Genomic DNA, 18,776 nt, shown 5'->3' on the forward strand with positions numbered 1-18,776 from the left:
CTGGAACCTTTCGTCGCCGCGTTTTGTTTGCAGGCGCCAATCAATTTGGGGTTTCAAGGTATCCCCCGTACCTTTCTCCCATCCCCTGGCGGAAGACCAACTAAGCGTGCCCGACCCTCCAATGCTTCTAGGAGGGGAAAGTTTTGCTGAAAGGACGGGCACAGGCTCACAACACGCCAAAACCAGGGGTCCAACACACATTGGCCGGTCTGGGCCCGGTGAGAGGCACGATGTTCAAGACAATCCCTTTCGCTTGCGTCCATCTTCTTGTCCATCTCTACGTAGCGTTGGTTGTGTCTGGGAAGCCCCTCATCATCCCATGCCTCCTTCTCCCAGGACCCCTATCGGTCTAGACTTGTCAGATATCTCAACCCCAGAGGGATGGATCATCTCTGTCTTTGTCCGACGCTCGGAAACCCTGCGACAACCTCAACAGCTCCCCGAAGAAGAGGGGAGCTGTGGCCAATGATGACATGCCCTGTGACTTCAGTCTGGACACAGATCAGCAGGGTCTTTCCGTTCTCGGCCACCACCCGCCTTGTCTGTCCTTTCGTGCCTCCGTCCTGGCTGCTGAACCCAAACGAGACTAAACCCGGCCCAGTCCTGCACTTGTATCACCCTACCACTCACTGCATCATCAGCCCTGTCCGTGGCAAGGCCGTCCCGCCTGCCTGATTGGCTTCTCGCCCGTGACCCCGGTTCAGTTACGCCATATCGTCCAGGCCTTCACCCGGAGGTCTAGCACACGCTAGGACACCGTCCATCACTGCCGATCCCTGGCGAAATGAGAAAGGCGGGAATATGCAACAGCTCCTTTGGCGAGCCCTTCGGAGGTGGTGGGAGGGTCAGCTAGGGAGAGAGGGGGGCAGTATTCTATGTTCTCCATTTCCCCTCCGTTCTCTTCCTCTCGAGCCCCCTAAAGGGGGGGGGGGGGGCGTGGGAAAACTTTTGGGAAGCTTGTAGATCCACCAAAGTGACAGACACCCTGCGTTTGGCCTGATGGGCGCACACTTGCTCACCAACCCCATCCCATCCTGCCCAACTTCCCCTACCTCTCTGTGTGTTCACCTCATTCTCCACGACAAGGCTTCGCGGGTGCGGTGTCCCTTTTGCCCCTCTTATTTTCTTTTATAAACCCAGAACCATTCCTGCCATCCACCGTTTCTTGGAATCCCGTTTCATCAGCATCCAGCTACAATAACATCCATCACACCGTCTCAACCAACACACAAATATCAGATATCTCCAGCTCCATATCCATCAACTTAACCACCGATCATACAACTCATTTTTACATAAAGCTACTCAATCTTCTCACCTCCAAGACTTTTCCACTGAGTCTTCAATTTCCAACGCTTACGAGCAAATCACCAACACAAAACTTACCACCACCTAAATCGCATTCATGAGCCCCTCTACCATGCCCGCTCGCCAGGACGCCTACTCCGTCTCCATCCCCGTCTCCCCCCCTCCTCCATCAGACATTTCTACCTACATGCGCTCGATGCACCAGCACACCAAGCGCCAGATGGAGGCTGCTAACCGCTCATCATCGCGGAGATCGGGTGGTCGCACGAGCTACCCCCACAACGGCCACCATTCGTCGTCGAGTCCCGACTACAGCTCGTAAAATAAGTCTGCGAATGTCAGATCTTGAAGAAATCAACTTTAATCATCGACTCCCTTCCTGATTAAAAGCGTCAACGGTTCCCATTCCCTTGATGGTCGACAACTTTTCACAGCCACCTGGGGAACGATGGTTCAAACGACATCATCAACTTCCAACGCATGCACACACAATGCGCGCCATGGGTACAATTAACCATGGCAAATTTCGGCGATATATATGCATGATATGGCGCGAATTCTCTTGTAAATTTGGGCGTATTTGGATCTTTTATTTTATTTTGTGGGCATTGGTCTGCAAGGCGTTCGAGGCTTAGGATACCGGGTGTGAGAGGCTTGAGGCAAAGTTCGAGCCTGCCTCTCATGAGTTATGATCATACGGAAATTCTACTTCGTTACCTTCGTTGAAATGATACTCTTCACCATCTTCATGTGAGATGTTGGTGACCACAAGTTCTCACACAAATAACCATTTGCTACATACAATTATGATTAAACTCTGGAAAACAGTCACGGCCTTAGTTCTTTAAGAGACAACTATCTCGCTCAAACCTCATTTTCATGTGTATTCGCAAACGACCTGCCTACGCCCTCTACCGTATCACAATGCCAAAAAGAAAACAAGGCGGTTAGTGTTCACGACTTCTAGGTCTTTTCTCACTACACTACGACATTAAATCGCTCTCCACTCTTCCTCTTCAGCGTTTCTATCGTGCCAGGAACGTAGCATTTCCGACGCCAAATTTCCCCAGGCCGACCACTCCCTTGGGTAAAGAGGAGCCAAAGAAAACCACTCGACCTCTCTTCGCCTTGCTCTGCGCCATTTCTCCATCATGTCGATTCGTCCTGGGTACGAGTTCGTCCGTCCATCTGTCCTCTCTATCCCATTCCGTACCCACTGCCCAGCGATTGCAGCGACGGCCAACCAGGCTGCCACGATCGGCGCGGTCTCGTCGCCGCCCAGATCGAATACACAATCCCGCACAGCAGGACTTCCCCGAGCCAGGAGCTCACATGCCTGCCGAACCTTCGAGCAGGCCGTTCACAAGCTTAAAAATAACACTTCAACATACACACATGTAGGGCCAAAGTATAAACAATCACAGCGCTGGACTATTCGGGGTAAAGATCGACGTTGCGGGGGCGTCGACGGGCGGGGAACAACCTCTGGGAAAAGGAGAGAGCACAGACGCGCAATAGGGACATCTAGAACATGGCGGAAAGAAGCGAAAGTTTCATAATGTGAATATTGGTGTGACGTCTAGAACTTCCAAAGTCTTGACGTCCCAAGTCTGTTGTGCAGTCATGGTCCGCGAGGCCTGGGCTGTCTGCTGATCCCGGCCCCTCTAAAGTTGGGCATCCAAAACGGAAGACAAACCGTCTGCTTCCTCGTTTACGTATTCGATGCCCTGTCGACTCGCAGTCCGTGCGAATGTTTCCCTCCGTTTCCGAAACGCCATGCCCAAAAGTCAAACAAGCCCCAAAGTGTATGGACGTTTACCTATACACGCATAGAAGGGCGGATAATGACGTGTACCTGACCCCTATTACGTGCATCTGCTTTAAACGCAATGATACAGCGCAGAAGGATGCTGCAGCCACGCCTCTACTCATGACTTACTTACACCAGTGATGGCTTCTTCTTGATGCCAAGCGCGGCAGAGTAATCCTTCTTCTTCTTCACCACCCGCTTGACGGGGGGCGGTGGCGGCGGCATCATCGAAGTATCCCTCACGGCCCTCGCCTCCGCGGTCTCGGGCCCATCTCCTGACCTTAGTGACGCCGCTGCGGCTGATAAGGAGGAGGAGGAGGATGATGATGATGATGATGCCGCTTCTCCACTGAAGCTTTCTTTAACTTCGTCATCGATAATCTCCTCCCCAAGGTCCATGAGAGAAGCCCTCTCCCGCGCAGCAGCGAATGCCCTCCTCGCAGCCTCCTCATCCTCCCTCTCCAATCTCGTACTCTCTTCGTCCTCGGGCCGGACGACATACTCGGAGAAGTCGACGCCGTCCTTTTCTGACCGCTGGATGCGCGCGTTGCGCTGGCGAATCTCGTCAAGCGCATCCGCTGCCGCCATCTCCCGCCTCGCGTCTTCGTTCTTTGATTCCAGGTCCGCCATCGCATTCTTCTCTTCTTCGCCGGCAGCTTCGGCCTCCTCGCGCTCCAGCCGGTCCAGCCTCTCGTCGACGCTCTCCTTCTCTCCCTCCTTGTTGCGCCAGGGTTCCATGTTGCGCAGCGCACCCTTGACTACGGCATAGTCGGCGATCTTGGGGTCTGTCCTGAATATGATCTCTGCTGAGCATCGGGTACATTTAATATGGAACCGGTGTATCTGAATGGCCAAGTATCGCTCGTTAGGATTTGTTTCCTTTCTGCTGTTGAACTTTCTTCCTTTGTATATGTACTGCTCGCAAGTCAGTGTGTGAGGTTATCAAGATGCGCGCCATGTCGGACACGACCGCTTTCGGAAGGCTGAAGCCCGGTTTGCCTTACCTCTCCACATGTAGTGCACTTCATCGAGAACGGGGCCATGATTCTGACGGTTTGGACCTTGGGGCCGGTCTGCTTCGGTCCGCGCTTGCGCGTGAGGGACGCTGGATCGAAATCTGGAGGGTAGTATTTCTGAAGCACTTTGCGTTCGGACATGCTGGGCGAGTTTGGCGAATAGAGACAGCTATAGGGTGATCACTGTCAGGAAGCGTTCCGGAGAAAGCAGCGAGACGATTTGAAATGCGGCGAGCCAAAGTACATGCGCAGATGTCGTGAGGCGTTTGGCGCAGTCGAGATCGATGTTCCTGCAGCGAAGGAATGAGGTCGTCACCAAACTTCGACGCCTGCTTAGGTCGGTTCTCAATGGTGGGGCAGATCGGTGCTATGGATAAACCGATAGTCCGAATCAAACGGTCAACGGCCGCCATCCGCTATCCGTTTCGCTCGGACCGTTTCCGACGGGTTGCTGTAAGATGCTCCTCCCACAACTGATTCAAAAACGACATCGTGGATTGAACGTAGCCCAACTACATGTACCCTCCTATTGAAATCAAAATTTGGTGAACAAGTCTGCACAGTATCCATGTGACTGTGACCGAGCAGGATTCATACAGCTTTGGCTGGTCCTGAGCTACACCTTTCAAGCAAAGACCCCTTGAAATCACTGGCGTCGACCGTCGTCGAGCCTCATCAACGCACAGCCTTTGAGTCATCTATCCACACATGTCGAACCAAGGTATTCCCCCCATCAAAGCTGATCATGCGGGACGATGCCAGACTGGTTTGAGCTACAATTCCCCGAATTGGGCCTTTTCTCCCTGTCATTAGTTCTCCAACCTTCGGGCACCAGCGCAACTCTCAACTCAAAACGCCGACGGTCACCGTGGACCGATGAGACATGGATGCTGGACTTTGGGGTGGGAAACGGGAAATCGACAGGAGCCTGCAGGACGAATGCAACCTCGCTCCGAGGCAACAAAAAGTTGGATATTGGACCCTTGGCCTCGGGCTACGATTATTGGGGCCCCACTGTCGATCTTGCTCGTTCCAACTTCCAAGGTTCAAGGCGGGCTGGGGATGGGAAAAGTTGGCAACACTATTCTCATCCCCCTTGACAACCAGGGGGATGGGCGGCGCTTCATCGCAATTCTGTCACAACACCACGGGAGGTACGCGCCGGGCGGCATCGTGAACACGGGTGATGATACACTGACTCCCGGGCACTCCGAACGGACGAGGAATCATGAATCACCACGCCTAAGACGCTTCCATTTGGGAAGCATGCGCTCTCTAGAGCAGTGGTTGCTGTCTGAGTCAACGCTACGGACACCGGTCAGACGGGAAAAGATACAGAAGCGGTTGCTAGGCCAGAAACTAGAGCTCAGGACAGTCGCACCACTTCGCTTGTACGCTTCGCAGTCGCTTGCATCGTGCGACAGGCACATTGAATACCTCTCTTAGTGCTCACCGAGCATCGTGCCACGGCCGTTGACCGCTCCGCTTGTCGCCCAGGTCGTCTTTGCAATGCAGGAATCCAATAATTTCAGTGTGCAGCAGGATCCATCTGCAGTCACACACACACACACACACAACCAGCTGACGCTGGCCGGCTCAAAGACGGATGGAATTCAAGGAATTCCATGCCGATCCTTCTCCTTTCCTGGCAGTATGTATCTGTAAACTCTAATGATATTGCGGGTCTCGAGACCAAGTTTTCGAGTCGGCCGGTCACGCCGTACCTGCTTGGCGAAGGGGCCCTTCAACTTTCAAGCACCCTCCTTGACGCCCACCTCCAGCATTTCGGCTAGGAGGTCCCATTTCACGGCCGCCTCGTCGCCCGAAGCCCTAGCAACCCCTCGGAGGCCCCCGCATATGAACCTCAAGTACCTCTCAAAGTCTGTCTTAATCTCCCGTAGACACTGGTGGTAGCCCTTGCCTGCATTGATCGCGCCCCTTTTGGCCCTGCCTCCGAAACTTCCCGCCCTGTCGTCGTCACTGTCCTCGGCGTAGACGGCCGGTTTTCGCCGGCGGGGGCTCGCTTTCATCGGCGAGGACATGATGGAAAGCCGGGACAGCTCCTGGGCTTCCTCCGCCTCCTCGGCGACGCTAGCGCTCTGGGCATCTTCTAGCCTCGCGGCCAAGTCCAAGATGTCTAATACACCACCCCTAATGGGGTCCAGCTTCCTACCCAGACAAGCTGCGTCGACAACTTGCTTCATGAACATAGCATGGAGACCGATCATGGCGTCCACGTCATAGGCTTGCCGCAGACTCTGTCGTAGATTCTCCGTGTAAGGGGCCAGCACCAATGTTGCCAGGTAGGTCTGGATGCAGTTGCAGAACCACATTAACTTGGAGCGAAGGAGGTAGTAGAGCGCTCGGCTGCCCCAAATATCTTTGCGGGAGGCCAGCTCGTCAAGTATTCGGTTGCGTTGAACAAGACTCACGGCGCGCCTGATTTGCATCAGCAGTGTAAAAACGGCCTGATATTGAGTGATTGTGTCCTCAGTCACAACGAGCTGAACCGGCCACGGCAGACGGTACTGCAAGAAAACTTCCGGCAGGGCTGTCCGGATTAAATCGCGAGCAGCCACCACAGACTTCTTTTGACCCTCTAGCCGGACAGTGACGAAGAGCCGAGTGGTATCAACACGTAGGGAGAAAGCCTCCTGCGCCAACCCACTCAGCGAATATCGGTCATGCCAATCGGGACGAAGGGCGTCCAGCCGAGCGAATAACCCTTTGCAGAATTCATCCGCCGCCGCTCCATCAGCCATCAGGTAGAGCTGTTGCAATGCTTCAATATTCGCCTCCAGTCCACAAGAGTCAAACAGTGTCTGCTTGAGTGTTTCGGAAGTCGCATGGTACTTGCTTTGCATCCAGAGATTGAAGGACGAGGTGAACAGCTCAGGAAAGGGCGCAAGTTCTAGCCCAGGAGGACAGACGGTGTCGAATGTAAGAGGGGGTTCCTGCTCATCCCAAAGCTTCCGAAGAGATTCGAACTTGCCAAGATGCTTGAGAACGACGATGCTCTTTCCGGCCGTGAAAACTTTCCCAACACTCGGTTGTAGAAAACCGGGAGCATGAAGTACCCCGTCCGATGTTCTCCTTAGCTTGAACTGTTCTGTCCAGACCTGACGAAGCGGCACTTGTGTTGATGATTCTGACACGAAAAAGACCTTATCTCCCGGCATTAGTTGCCCCTCTGACATCCAGAGTCGGATCGGTCGAAGATATACTTGAAAGCAGTTAAAGAAAATCCTCCCAAGGAATTCGTATGTTATATCTCGTCCTGAGAGCTGGGCGATGGCGATCTCGTCGTAGATGAGCTCCAAAAAGCGAAACGCTCCGCCATTCGCGGGATCGTAGAGCTGCCGCACAATCTCAGACAGAGACATCAGAGGCTCCAACTGCGGCCTGAGTTCCTCCAATATTGCCGCCATGCTGACAACCGTATCTTGGCGCGCCACTACCAGTCGCTCCTGAACACTCGAGATACTCTTGTCAAACGACTGCAAGCTGGCGATAACGTTGTCACGGAAGACTTGGAAGAGAGGCGCCGTCTGCGGTCTCTTTGAAAATGAGCGTAGCTGAAACAGCTGACGTCCGCTCTCAGCAAAGCAAGTAACCAGAGCTTTGTAGGTATCCCATGCGACACGTGAAATCTGGTACGCCGGATCGGGAATTCCGTCCTTCTGAAAGAGTGTTGTCGGGAGGCCTTGGAGCATGAATAGGGCTTCTCTTGTCGCTTGGAACTCGGTGATGGGCACCTTGTGCTGTCGGGTTGAAGCTGTCCTATTCGTTTCGGCTCTCCAAGCCTGGCTGTCGAAGACCTCTTTGAGGGCGACTTCGTCAGAGGAGGATATTTCAAAGTCTTCTGGCTCTCTGCCGAGCGAGGCATCGAGGGTTGAAAGTGAGGTATCGTCGGATTCGCTTGATATCTCCGCCTGAGGGTCGCCGTATTCGTCGCCAGAGTTATCGCTGTAATCGATAGACCTCCAAATTTCGGCGTCCTCGTGCCACCCATCCTCCTTCGCGATATCTTCCCATCTGAGCGGTGGCTGTTTGTCTTCTTCCGATTCTTTCAGGAGTTCTAGGTCGCTCAGTCGTGTCTTCTGAGTTGGCCGGTCGGCCAGTTCCAGAATGAAGTGTAGGATATCGGGGTGCCACTTTGCTCGAAACCGTGACAAGGCATCGAGACGTTCCCTGAAGGCGTCCGCCAAGCCTTCGCGATGGTGGACCCGAAAGCGCTCCTCCAGGCCAACGAGCTGGCTCTCGACATCGAACTGGTTGGTGCGTAAGAAGCTGTGGTATCTCAAGCTACGGAGGGAAGACTCGCGCAACAAATTGAATCTTTCCTGGCTGATTTTCTGCGCGCGTTGTTAGCTGCAGACCGAGGTGCACCGTATTGTGTGTTGTGTCGATGCGAGATGGGATGAACTGCCTCCCACCTTGTCTGGTGTCGATGTGATGACTTCGACGAGCTCGTCGGTCAAGGCACCGAGCTTTGCAGCAAACGCCATGCTGTACGAAAAAAGCCAGGCCACTGGCGAGTGGTTTCGAGGCCTATCTCATAGACATCGGGGATGAAGTATGGGCAAGGATCCAATTTGATCGCATCGTCGAAGACGCGACAATCGAGGCTTGTGACAATTGATACGCGGGAGGTAGATGGGAAGCCGGGGTGGAGGGGCCGCCGGGGGGAGGGGGCATCGACCCTTCTTATCGCTATCATACAGTGGCCTGATAACTGGAGCAATGATCCATAGGCCTCGATCCTCCCAATGCTGGGCGCTAATTGGCAAAATTCATGGGTGACATCAGCCTCAACCGGGCAGCCAACGACCCGACCCAGGAACGATTGCCATCGCTGCCCCTTTTTCGAATTTTACGCGTCACAATCAATCTGGCTTAGTGGTCAACCAATCTCCCTCCCACATCTCCAGACGACCCTTAAAACCCTACGGCACGAGCCGCGACCGAGAACCTCCCACTAATCGACTCGGACGCCTTGCATTCCCGCTAGCCGTCGACACTTGCGCGGACCTCGAACCTGACATCGCTTTCCAGGTCGAGATTCGGGCAAACAAACACACTCGCTCTCCGACGACTTTCCAGCGATTGCCGGCTCACCTTCGACTCCTCGCCCAAGATGGCGGTCGCCCGGCCAGTCCGGGCTCTGGCCTTAGCGGCCGTGATGCTTTGGTGCTTCTTTTTGTACCAAATTTTTGGCCCCGAGAGACCGATAAGCCAGAAGCCAGTGCGCTATGACAATGGACGGGATCCCAACCTCGATCGTGAGTTCCCTCTGCGAAATTTGCAAGCACCTGGCATATAGGGCTAATCGTTGCGCCTCGATACAGCTACCGGCGAGCCTCAAGGTATTCTAACGTACGCCTCCGACGATAAGTACGCTCCTGATGCCAAGGACTCTGCGCGCATCAACGCGACGCTGCTTGCACTCGTCAGGAACGAGGAGTTGGATGGAATGATTCAGTCGATGGTCGACCTCGAGCGGACCTGGAACCACAAGTTCAACTATCCTTGGACATTTTTCAATGAGGTGCCTTTCACCGACGAGTTCAAGAGAAGGACCCAGGCTGCCACCAAGGCCGAATGTAGATACGGTAAATTTTTACTATACTCCCCCCGCATGGCTTTTGCGCTGACCCTCTTACGCAGAGCTAATTCCCAAGGAACACTGGGAGATGCCGTCATGGATCAACAAGGATCTTTACGAGGAATCCGTCAAGATCCTCAAAGAAAACGACATTCAATACGCTGACAAGGTCTCGTACCACTCAATGTGCCGCTGGAACAGTGGAATGTTTTACAGACACCCGGCCTTGCAGCACACCAAGTACTACTGGCGCGTTGAACCCAAGGTTCACTTCTTCTGTGACATCGATTACGACGTCTTCCGATACATGCAAGACAACAACAAGACGTACGGGTTTACCATTAACCTGTACGATGCACCCATGTCGATCCCGACGCTGTGGCCCGAGACGGTCAAGTTCCTTGCACAACACCCCGAGTACCTTCACGAGAATAATGCAATGGACTGGCTCACCGACAAGACTGGTCGGCCTGAGAACAACGTCAACGCACACGGCTACTCGACCTGCCACTTCTGGAGCAACTTTGAGATTGCCGACATTGACTTTTGGCGCAGCCAGGCGTACGAGGACTACTTCCAACACCTGGACCGCGCTGGAGGTTTCTTCTACGAGAGATGGGGCGATGCTCCCGTTCACAGCATTGCTCTGGGTCTTTTCGAGGACAAGTCCAAGATTCATTGGTACGTCATGCCAAGCCACCTATGTGAGAATGCTAGACTAACCAACAAATCTCAGGTTCCGTGATATCGGATACCAGCACATCCCGTTTTTCAACTGTCCCAACTCGAACAAGTGCAAGGGCTGCGTGACCGGCCGCTTTACTGACGGTGAGGCTTGGCTGCACAAAGACGATTGCCGCCCGAATTGGTTCAAATACGTCGGCATGGACTAATTGAACGACGTATCGGCGAGGCACGGCTGCTGTTCATGTAATTTTGTTTGGTTGGCACCAATTGGGAATTTCCAGGAGGCATCTGGGTACAATGGTGTTGGGCGTCTGCGGAACATCCATACGTGTGTACAGTACCACGGGGTCAGAGACGGACATGACTCTGTATGATTTGAGAAGATTTTGGTCGAAGAAATAGACGTCTTTACGACGCGAATCATCGCTCAGTACCTTACAGCTGCCGCATCTTGACGGTGACGTGATGTACTTGATCAGAAACCTCTAGAATGGGCCAAAGACGGTGGCCACTCCTGATGTGCCACCGACACAGAACTGGTCTCCCCATCCATCGTCCCTCCAGGCTATGCAGCTGACAACATTGCTCCTCTCCTTCTCCTTGCCGTCTTTGCCCAGCATCTTCTTCTTCGGCTCGAAGCCCTCTGGGTTTGGCACTCTCACCGTTGCGATCAACTTGCCGGTCAATAGATCCCACGCCCAGATCTTGCCGTCACCGTTCAACCCTGCCGGTCCCGTGCCAGCGGTGAGCTCGTCGCCGGCAATGACGTACTTCTCCTTCCCGCCGAGCACGGCCTGCACACGCAACTCCTCGTTCCTCCACGCGTCATCCGCGTATGTCTTGAGGCACGCGCCGCTCTCTCGGTCCATCAGCCGGATCTTGCTATCCAACGACCCCAGCAGCATGGCCTTGCCGTCGCGCGTGAGCCGCAGGCTCGTCACGCTCGCGCCGATGACGTCAGTCACGCACCGTCCCATGCGCACGTCGTAGCTCCTCACTCTGCCGTCCACACTGCCCGCGACGATCTCGGCACCGCTTACCACGAGCGCCGTGACGGCGTCCTTGGCCTCGTCGAGGACCTGCACGGGCTTGGCCGAGCTGGACTTGGCATCCCATACGCGCACACTCGTGTCGAAGCCCGCCGAGACGACGAGCGAGTCGCCGTCGCCGGCGAAGGAGACGCAGTTGACGCGCGCCGTGTGGCCGTGCGCGTTGCCGCCGAAGCGGCGCGTCGTCTTGGCCGTCGCGACGTCCCAGAGGAAGACGGCGCGGTCGCCGCCGGCGGAGGCGAAGCGTTCGTTGTCCGACGAGACGGAGAGGTCAAGGACCTCGTAGCCGTGAGCGGCGTAGGTCTGGATGAGGCGGCCTTCAGGAACCGTCGGCGGGGCTCCTGGTTTCTTATTGGTGATGGTTGCGCCGTAGCGCGCGGGTTGGTCGTGGGACGCCGGGTTGTAGAGTCTGATGCTGCGGTCTGCTGAGCCGGTGAGGATGTAGGTGCCGGAGGAGGCAGAGTACGTGACGGCGTGGACAGGTCCTAGAAAAGTGTAAGAAGACGGACTCGATGAGAAAATGGGTGCCAGTCCCGGCGGGGAATCCGTCATTGAGGCCAAAATCGCTCGCATGCGAACCTCATGAGGGAAAGCTACTGAACTCACCATTCGAGCCCAGCAGGTGAGCGACCGGCTTGTCAGGAAATGACATCTTCAGAGGTCGATAATGTGCCCATCACCGAGTAATGCTGCTTAGGGGACTGCAAGATGGCATATCTCAGCGACATGGAACTATTCAGTGAGAAGTCTCCATGTTTGCTCACTCATAAGGATTGCTCGTCTTGGAAGTGCGAGTGAGCAGCAAATGCCTATTCGGGTGGATCCGTTTAGTGCATATCCACTGAAGCCAACTCCTCGGTTTTGCAAGAGTCTAACATTGGCCAATGTGAGTAACACTAGGGAAGGAAGTATTTTAGCGACTCGAAAGTTGCTAGAGAACTCGGATTCAAGCAATATTGTACTAGATATGATCATTTTCCTAGCTCGCGATGCCGAAGGTCAGTAACAGTTTGACAATTATAGTACATAGTTATCTGTTTTGCAAGATCACCATATGAATGGCCGGTTGGCCCAATGGCAAGGCGTCTGACTACGATTACGATGTTATCAGGAGATTCTGGGTTCGACCCCCAGGCTGGTCAATTCTTTTGCGAGTTAGCATTCGACGGTACCTAGCTTTTGCATTATTGCGTGCGAGCTATCATTGCGAGCTTATTTGTCGTCTTTCCCCTTGCGAAGAAGCAAATGTCCTGGCTTCTCTTACATCTGTGGCAGTCAGAAATGCCACTGATGTGCTTCGTGATACCGGTTCTTTTTGTCATGCGTGAGCTTCGGGTCGACATCAAGGCTCCGGGAAGACCCACGTCCAGGATGTTGCTTCAACTTGCCCCACGCATCTTCCAGGAGAGAATCGGCAAGCGCTGCCTACAAGTTTGTAATTTCCAGTGCACATCAGTCTGAAGCTGCCTGAAATGGGCAACGGTGAGAGCTATGCATGCTGGTGTTGTTGATTCCAGCAAGGCCTGTGCCGTGTAAGTGATGGATCACTTACCTCTCCGAGGCTGAGAAAGACGCATATGTATTTCATCAACGTCATTCACCCAGCCAGTGCGTCAGGCTGGTGAAGATGAGCACACCGTTGTTGGCTGGGCCAAAAAGGATCTCCTTTTCCTCCATGAGACCGTTGACGGCGCCGGGGCAAGTCGATCAGGCCATCAGGGCATGTGTCCGGGTCGTGTTGTGGGAATCCGCCAGCTTCATTCCGAGTCACTGACAACGCGATACCCATGGTACGCACCGGTAGCTGCTTTCTAGCCCGCATAGGAATCTCACAATCCCATCAACAGACGCCACGAGCGCCGGCAATCACCAATGGACCTCGATCAACTTTAGGAACCATTCCAGTCACCAGATTCGGACTTCTCCCTGCTGCTCTGCTGGTTCGCTCCAGGAGAACGCGACGAGCCACGCCCTTTCGCCTGATGACGTGCAGCTAGTACGCGGCTCGCGAGGGTAACCACCCCCCACCCCCCTCCATCTCACGAATCATCCGGATCTCTGGGTTCCAGGATTCCAGTGAAGCACACGTGTGATGAACGATGGACACAGACACCTAACACTCACTGGGAATGCTCCCTGAGGACCCCAGTACCCAAAGAGTCACAGGGTCCCTGAATCGTGGAATGGGAACCCTCAGTGTCTCTAGGTGGGTGATTGGAGTAAGACAGTTGCCATCGCGGGAATCCTCGTGAGAAATGAGCCTTGGCATCTGGCAACATATGCGGCTATAAGGTACCTGTGAAACGGCGTGGAGGAAACGACGGGTGGGTACTTTAGACCTGTGAGACCGCTCTGCAGTCGCTAAAGACAGGATGAAATGGTGGGTAGCGCCATTGCTTTCAGTGGGACGGTCTCCAAGACTCCGCTCAACGGGTCTTAGTTTGCTAGTGCTGCACTAGGATCAACAGCAACAACTGGCCCAGATCGTCTAGTTGGTTAGGATGATACGTTGTGGTTCTTCTATACAGCGATCCGTGTTGACGGCGGTTCGAATCCGCCTCTGGGCAGTAAATCTTTTGCTTTTTGTTGCAATCACAGTCATTGTCGCTGTTGGCGACCATTCGGTCCAGTTAGCTGCTCGTTTTTGAATTGTCTGGAATAACGATGCGTGTGTTGTGCAAGTTCCAACGATACTACAAAGATTGGAACGCTATCAACGTCGGTGTGTTGCGTCCGGGTTTCATTACATCCTCTATTTGTATGTCACTGGAAAACAACCACGGACCGTACATTTCCACTCCCCCTAACCGCAAGCCTCTCCGAGTCTATATCTACCTTGCAAGCTTCGTCCTCTTCAGGCGTCATGTCCGGCCAATCCCTCCACAGCTCGCAGGTTGCCTGCCTGGTGTAATGGTTCCGCCGGACGAGCCTCGCAACCCGGGCTGCTTGTTCCTGGTCTCCCACCTCGAACAGCAAAGCCTTCGGCCGCAGCCGGCCTGCAACCTCCAGCAACCTGGCGTAGAAGACGTCGGCATGATCGCACCCTTCGTACGTCGGCGCCGTGTCACCCGGCACCAGCGCGAGTTTCGGCTCGTACTTTCGCACCGAGTAACCCATCTGGCCGCGGCCGTAAGTCCAGACATTGCGAGAGATGTACGGCGGGTTCGATACCAGGACGTCACATCGCGGGAGCGCCGCCATAGCCGCCTCGTCAAATACGTCCGACAGCTGGAAGACGATGCTCTTCGCCTCGGTCGGTGGCGGCAGCACGCCGGCATCAGCGTTATGCCGCAGGTTCTCTCGTGAGAGCCCAATCGCAGTTGGCGAAACATCGACGCCCGTGATGCTCAGCCTCTCCGCCCATCGCGCGAGACCTTCATAGAGTGCAAGCGCAATGCACCCGGTACCCGTGCAAAAGTCCACGATGCGGAGCTCTCTGTCCCGAAGGCCCGGCAGCCGACCGGACCTGATCATCTCGGCCAGGTGCAACGCGTACGCCTCCGTCTCGGCGCGCGGCGCGAGGACGCCAGGCCGGCACTTGATGTCCAGCGCACCAAAGGGTTGGGAGCCGAGGACGTACTGCAGCGGCACGCCGCGGCCGCGTCTTGCGCAGAGGCGGGCGATGCGGGCCTCCGTAGCCCGGGCACCCGGCGGCTTTAGGACGCCGACAACGTGCGATCTGATCCAGCGGAATTCAGTCACGGCCGAGGAGATGTCGCGGCATGCCGGGAGGAGGGTCGCCACGTGCGGTGAGACGGCATGAGCGCGGCGGATGAGGGAGGGCGGTAGGCGAGGCATCTACACGTGTACAACTGGAGATTACACGTACTGCTATGGCGGGGTCCTCGGGTCTTCTTGTGGCGCTGACTCGCCGCATTGCGGGTAGATTTTTAAAAAGGTTTAGATGGTGTTTGGACTGCGTGCATGAGATGAAGTTTGTGAGAGGGTAGACCGAGGGGAGGGGATGGAACAGGGAACTTGGAAAGCCTTTTTTTTTGTCGAATTCCGAGAGCTTGGGCCACAAAGCTGGACGAGATGCTCCTCGGTCTTGGTCGTTTCCACGAAGGTGAAGCAGTGTGCATGTTGTTTGGATACGGAATACGTATTATTTATTGATCGATACTTGAGCTGACTAACTACTAAATTTCTTAACTAGAAGAAGGTCCTGCTTTTAATAGCATATCGGGGTCAAAAGTTAGAGCCTACCTACATGGCGTGAATAGTAACCCTTCCGTTGCCCTCGAAAGGCCATGGCTGAACCACAAATCTTTCTATCAACATCTCCGTAGCACTTCAAATAGCAGTAGGCAATGTCTGACTCACCGAGGGGGGGGGCTCTGTGCAATGTGTGCAATTCTACAAGTAGCCGTCGGCTGCCAAAGTCGGCAACGGCTTCATCTACAAAGGTAAATACAGTCGAGGCAAACAGAAGAGGCGCATACCCTTGCAGCCAGACAGATAGTCTTGTGGAAAGGATTTCAATGTACGAGGACGGGAACTGCAGTGCCATAAAGGTACGCTCCGACGGAGCCGTGGGACTCGAAAGTCAGGAACCGCTTCTCCATGACCGTGGTAGACGCCGAACGAAATCATCAAGCCAGCTCCGATCTCTGGATCCGTATACTTAAAAGAACAGGGACTAGTCTTCATATCGTTCTCCTCCTCCTCCGTCATCAGCTCACACCAGACTATCAATATTCTAGTCACCACCCAGATCAACACCCCCTCAAAGCAAGCCACCAAGATGCGCATCCCCACGCTCCAGACCATCTTCTTCCTTTTCGTCTTCTTCGGTGCCGCCTCCGCCGGCAGACGCCACTACCAGATGCTGCGCCAGAAGTGCTGCGCCAACCCGAGCCACAACATGGGCCGCGTCGCCCTCGAGCGCTGGCACCTCTGCCAAGAGGCCAGGAAGAAGGGCCAGCACATCAGCAAGTGCGGCAGCTTCGGCCAGCACAGTGATTTCGCCCGCATCGCGTGCCGCCCGGGCATCGACGGCCCGCCCGACTGGAAAGACGAGGAGAAGCCCAAGGCTTGAGGGACGAACTCCCTTCCCTCTCCTACACAGATAAACGACGACCACTGTAAAATCGTCCCAATCTAGGGCTTTTGGGGGGTGAACGGCAACAGCGACGGAGTAACCGGCGTTTGAATACGGCAGGGGTATTTCCGGGGAGGGAAGGGGGGGTTGGGTAGAGGTCGAGGAAAGGCATACGCAGTTGTCGGATGTCGAGCCCAGAGTCGAGGGTTGGATCCGTTGTCATGGCGCAGGATACCGATTTCCAGACAAACAGACACAGCAAAAAAGATCCGTTAAATCCTCTCAGTATATTTGTATTTCTTTTCTGGCTTCAAGCAATCAGTTCGGGTCCAGCCTCCACTTCGTCTATCTTGGGTCAGCTTCGTCTTAACGCGAGTGACGTTGCGATGTACAATCAAAGTTGTGTTGGACCGAAGACGGAAAGAAAAAAAGAGAAAAAAATGCCAAGTCAGAAAAAGGACGATGAAAACATTGAATGGGTAATCGCAGCCTCAAAGTACAGTACAGTAGTGTTACAAAGCCAACCATACAGGCCCCGGAAAGGCGACGGGATATCATCCCACGCGTGAACGCACCACGCTGAACACGGAAAGCAATGAAACACAGCATAAGCCAGACCTACACCTCCGTTACCGTGATACTCATGACATTGGCCTTGTAGTCCTCGATGAAACTCTCGTATCGTGGGTATATGTCCCTGTTGTCGACGCCCAATCGGCCTGTATGGTTCTCATCTTCCACTTCAGCCTCCTCTTCTTCAAGTTCCTCGTCGTTTTTCTCATCGTCCACATCACTGTCCCCTTCTAGCCCCGTTCCGTCTCCTTCGTACTCGCCGTCGGAATAGTCGTGCCAGAAATTTCCGTCCTCAAAATAGTAATCTGCCCAGTCGCCGTAGACCTCCGGCTCGGCATGCTGCTGCTGTTTCCTGGCCTCTGCTTTCGGCGGCACCTCCGGTGACCAAGACTGGAACCTCGACATCGGAGCCGCCGTGTTGAGAACCGTATCCCTGGACGATCGCCACGAGTACTTGCGCGGTACGGGCTCCGGACTGACATTCACAAATTGGGCGACGCGGTCTGATGGCGGAGGGGTGGTCGGTCCAGGCATGGCTCGGAGGCGGGGCTCTGTGAACGGCGTTGCGGGCCGGTCTTTGACCGGCATCAAAAGCGTGGGTGAAAAAGGCTCGACCGAGTCGTCACCGAAAACAGTAGGCGATGATATCTCGGCCGACGAGCGAAGAGTTTCCCGCTGGGGGCAGGGGGAATCTTGGTCTCTTGACGAGAAGAGAGACTCGACGCTGTCGTCAGACCAGCGGGAGGTGTTGGCTCTTGGCGTACAGATGTCCAGGCGTGATTGATTGCGAGACAAGGTAGGTGGTGGCGAGAGAGGCGCTGTGTGAGTCGACATTCTGGGCTCCTCAATAGGTTCGTCGTCCTCCTCCGCATCGCTGACGCTGGGCGTTGTTGAGCGTGACGACCGCCGCGTCGTCCCTGTCGACTTGGTCGAGCTTCTGCCGACTTCCACTACTCTGGCCGGGCCAGACGAGTTGGTCCTGGCGAGCCGTGCCTCTTCAAACTGCACGCTTTCAACCCTCACACTCCGGAGACACCTGCGGTCCTCTGCCTCCCCCTTGTCGGGATACGGCCACATCGCGAGGCTCGTCTTGATGCCGCCTCGCTTGTGCTCCTCCTGCCTCTGCAGCGACATGAGGAACTTCATGCACTGTTCGTCGTCCGGGATCGCCGTCCTTGAGATTGGGCGTTCGGGTCTGTCCGGCGTGTGAATGATCTGGAAAACCGAGTCTCCCTCGCCCGGCTGCTTCTGCGGCGACTTTGGTGAATGAGGGGTCATTGGAGACGGTATGATGTTCTTCACCTTCAGGCCACGCAAGTACGGCGACAGCTGTGTGGTCCAGCTCGACTTCCTGCCGTGGTCCTTCATGTTGACGGTTTGCAGGATTGTCCACGAAGAGGGGAGCGCCGACGGGGCCGCGTGTTTAATGACCATGGCTCCAAAGGCTCATGGACAGGCTCCTCCTGGAAAGGCGAAAAAGACATGGACGACCAAGGTTCGAGCTGCGTATGCACCGTCGAGGCCAACTCTTTGTAAAGGTTGCAGACGAAAAAGCCCGTCATGGCCCGGCCGCCTCTAGCAGACAAAGAATGCTTGGTCGGATACTTTCTCATTTCGGCCAAAGACACTGAGGAATGTGACACCCTCAGCAAAGTTTACGACCACATTCCTTTGTCCGGATGATCAC

At 54.9% G+C, this 18,776-nt stretch overlaps 9 protein-coding genes across 9 annotated transcripts; 4 read left to right on the forward strand and 5 right to left on the reverse strand.

Annotated features, from left to right (window-relative positions):
* Positions 1-1,191: 1,191 nt before the first annotated feature.
* Positions 1,192-1,942, forward strand: CDEST_04745 (uncharacterized protein). Its single transcript, XM_062920904.1, has one exon. It carries the CDS (start codon positions 1,406-1,408, stop codon positions 1,628-1,630), a length of 225 nt encoding a protein of 74 aa, XP_062776955.1. The 5' UTR covers positions 1,192-1,405; the 3' UTR covers positions 1,631-1,942.
* A 794-nt stretch (positions 1,943-2,736) lies between these two features.
* Positions 2,737-4,419, reverse strand: CDEST_04746 (Putative saf4/Yju2 protein). Its single transcript, XM_062920905.1, has 2 exons — positions 4,123-4,419; positions 2,737-4,033 (listed from the first exon to the last, which is right to left on the reverse strand). Exons 1-2 carry the CDS (start codon positions 4,273-4,275, stop codon positions 3,248-3,250), a joined length of 939 nt encoding a protein of 312 aa, XP_062776956.1. The 5' UTR covers positions 4,276-4,419; the 3' UTR covers positions 2,737-3,247.
* A 200-nt stretch (positions 4,420-4,619) lies between these two features.
* Positions 4,620-5,580, forward strand: CDEST_04747 (uncharacterized protein; the record flags this gene model as incomplete). Its single annotated transcript, XM_062920906.1, has 1 exon — positions 4,620-5,580. The coding sequence occupies exon 1, from the start codon at positions 5,011-5,013 to the stop codon at positions 5,578-5,580; it is 570 nt and encodes a 189-aa protein (XP_062776957.1). The 5' UTR covers positions 4,620-5,010.
* A 184-nt stretch (positions 5,581-5,764) lies between these two features.
* Positions 5,765-8,795, reverse strand: CDEST_04748 (Putative gamma-tubulin complex component protein). Its single transcript, XM_062920907.1, has 2 exons — positions 8,571-8,795; positions 5,765-8,489 (listed from the first exon to the last, which is right to left on the reverse strand). The coding sequence occupies exons 1-2, from the start codon at positions 8,640-8,642 to the stop codon at positions 5,886-5,888; spliced, it is 2,676 nt and encodes an 891-aa protein (XP_062776958.1). The 5' UTR covers positions 8,643-8,795; the 3' UTR covers positions 5,765-5,885.
* A 143-nt stretch (positions 8,796-8,938) lies between these two features.
* CDEST_04749 (Putative glycosyl transferase, family 15, nucleotide-diphospho-sugar transferase) lies at positions 8,939-10,845 on the forward strand. The gene is made up of 4 exons (XM_062920908.1): positions 8,939-9,416; positions 9,483-9,746; positions 9,802-10,420; positions 10,476-10,845. The coding sequence occupies exons 1-4, from the start codon at positions 9,272-9,274 to the stop codon at positions 10,630-10,632; spliced, it is 1,185 nt and encodes a 394-aa protein (XP_062776959.1). The 5' UTR covers positions 8,939-9,271; the 3' UTR covers positions 10,633-10,845.
* Positions 10,846-12,238, reverse strand: CDEST_04750 (Putative WD40/YVTN repeat-like-containing domain superfamily). Its single transcript, XM_062920909.1, has 2 exons — positions 12,082-12,238; positions 10,846-11,960 (listed from the first exon to the last, which is right to left on the reverse strand). The coding sequence occupies exons 1-2, from the start codon at positions 12,125-12,127 to the stop codon at positions 10,912-10,914; spliced, it is 1,095 nt and encodes a 364-aa protein (XP_062776960.1). The 5' UTR covers positions 12,128-12,238; the 3' UTR covers positions 10,846-10,911.
* Positions 12,239-14,179: 1,941 nt separating this feature from the next.
* CDEST_04751 (Putative DNA methylase, N-6 adenine-specific, methyltransferase HemK, methyltransferase small) lies at positions 14,180-15,541 on the reverse strand. Its single transcript, XM_062920910.1, has one exon. It carries the CDS (start codon positions 15,271-15,273, stop codon positions 14,239-14,241), a length of 1,035 nt encoding a protein of 344 aa, XP_062776961.1. The 5' UTR covers positions 15,274-15,541; the 3' UTR covers positions 14,180-14,238.
* Positions 15,542-16,219: 678 nt separating this feature from the next.
* CDEST_04752 (uncharacterized protein) lies at positions 16,220-16,513 on the forward strand (the record flags this gene model as incomplete). The annotated part of the gene is made up of 1 exon (XM_062920911.1): positions 16,220-16,513. The coding sequence occupies one exon, from the start codon at positions 16,220-16,222 to the stop codon at positions 16,511-16,513; it is 294 nt and encodes a 97-aa protein (XP_062776962.1).
* Positions 16,514-16,797: 284 nt separating this feature from the next.
* Positions 16,798-18,776, reverse strand: CDEST_04753 (uncharacterized protein). The gene has a single exon (XM_062920912.1). The coding sequence runs from the start codon at positions 18,521-18,523 to the stop codon at positions 17,135-17,137; it is 1,389 nt and encodes a 462-aa protein (XP_062776963.1). The 5' UTR covers positions 18,524-18,776; the 3' UTR covers positions 16,798-17,134.

This window comes from Colletotrichum destructivum, chromosome 3 (assembly GCF_034447905.1).
Source record: "Colletotrichum destructivum chromosome 3, complete sequence".
Lineage (NCBI taxonomy): Eukaryota > Fungi > Ascomycota > Sordariomycetes > Glomerellales > Glomerellaceae > Colletotrichum > Colletotrichum destructivum.

Coding starts and splice junctions, on each gene's coding strand:
- CDEST_04748 (XM_062920907.1), bottom strand. CDS start 8,642: ATGGCGTTTGCTGCAAAGCTCGGTGCCTTGACCGACGAGCTCGTCGAA. Junction 8,490..8,570: donor TCACATCGACACCAGACAAG/GTGGGAGGCAGT, acceptor CAACGCGCGCAG/AAAATCAGCCAGGAAAGATT.
- CDEST_04746 (XM_062920905.1), bottom strand. CDS start 4,275: ATGTCCGAACGCAAAGTGCTTCAGAAATACTACCCTCCAGATTTCGAT. Junction 4,034..4,122: donor AGTGCACTACATGTGGAGAG/GTAAGGCAAACC, acceptor ACTTGCGAGCAG/TACATATACAAAGGAAGAAA.
- CDEST_04753 (XM_062920912.1), bottom strand. CDS start 18,523: ATGGTCATTAAACACGCGGCCCCGTCGGCGCTCCCCTCTTCGTGGACA.
- CDEST_04751 (XM_062920910.1), bottom strand. CDS start 15,273: ATGCCTCGCCTACCGCCCTCCCTCATCCGCCGCGCTCATGCCGTCTCA.
- CDEST_04749 (XM_062920908.1), top strand. CDS start 9,272: ATGGCGGTCGCCCGGCCAGTCCGGGCTCTGGCCTTAGCGGCCGTGATG. Junction 9,747..9,801: donor CAAGGCCGAATGTAGATACG/GTAAATTTTTAC, acceptor CCTCTTACGCAG/AGCTAATTCCCAAGGAACAC. Junction 10,421..10,475: donor GACAAGTCCAAGATTCATTG/GTACGTCATGCC, acceptor AACAAATCTCAG/GTTCCGTGATATCGGATACC.
- CDEST_04750 (XM_062920909.1), bottom strand. CDS start 12,127: ATGTCATTTCCTGACAAGCCGGTCGCTCACCTGCTGGGCTCGAATG. Junction 11,961..12,081: donor TCACCTGCTGGGCTCGAATG/GTGAGTTCAGTA, acceptor ACACTTTTCTAG/GACCTGTCCACGCCGTCACG.
- CDEST_04745 (XM_062920904.1), top strand. CDS start 1,406: ATGAGCCCCTCTACCATGCCCGCTCGCCAGGACGCCTACTCCGTCTCC.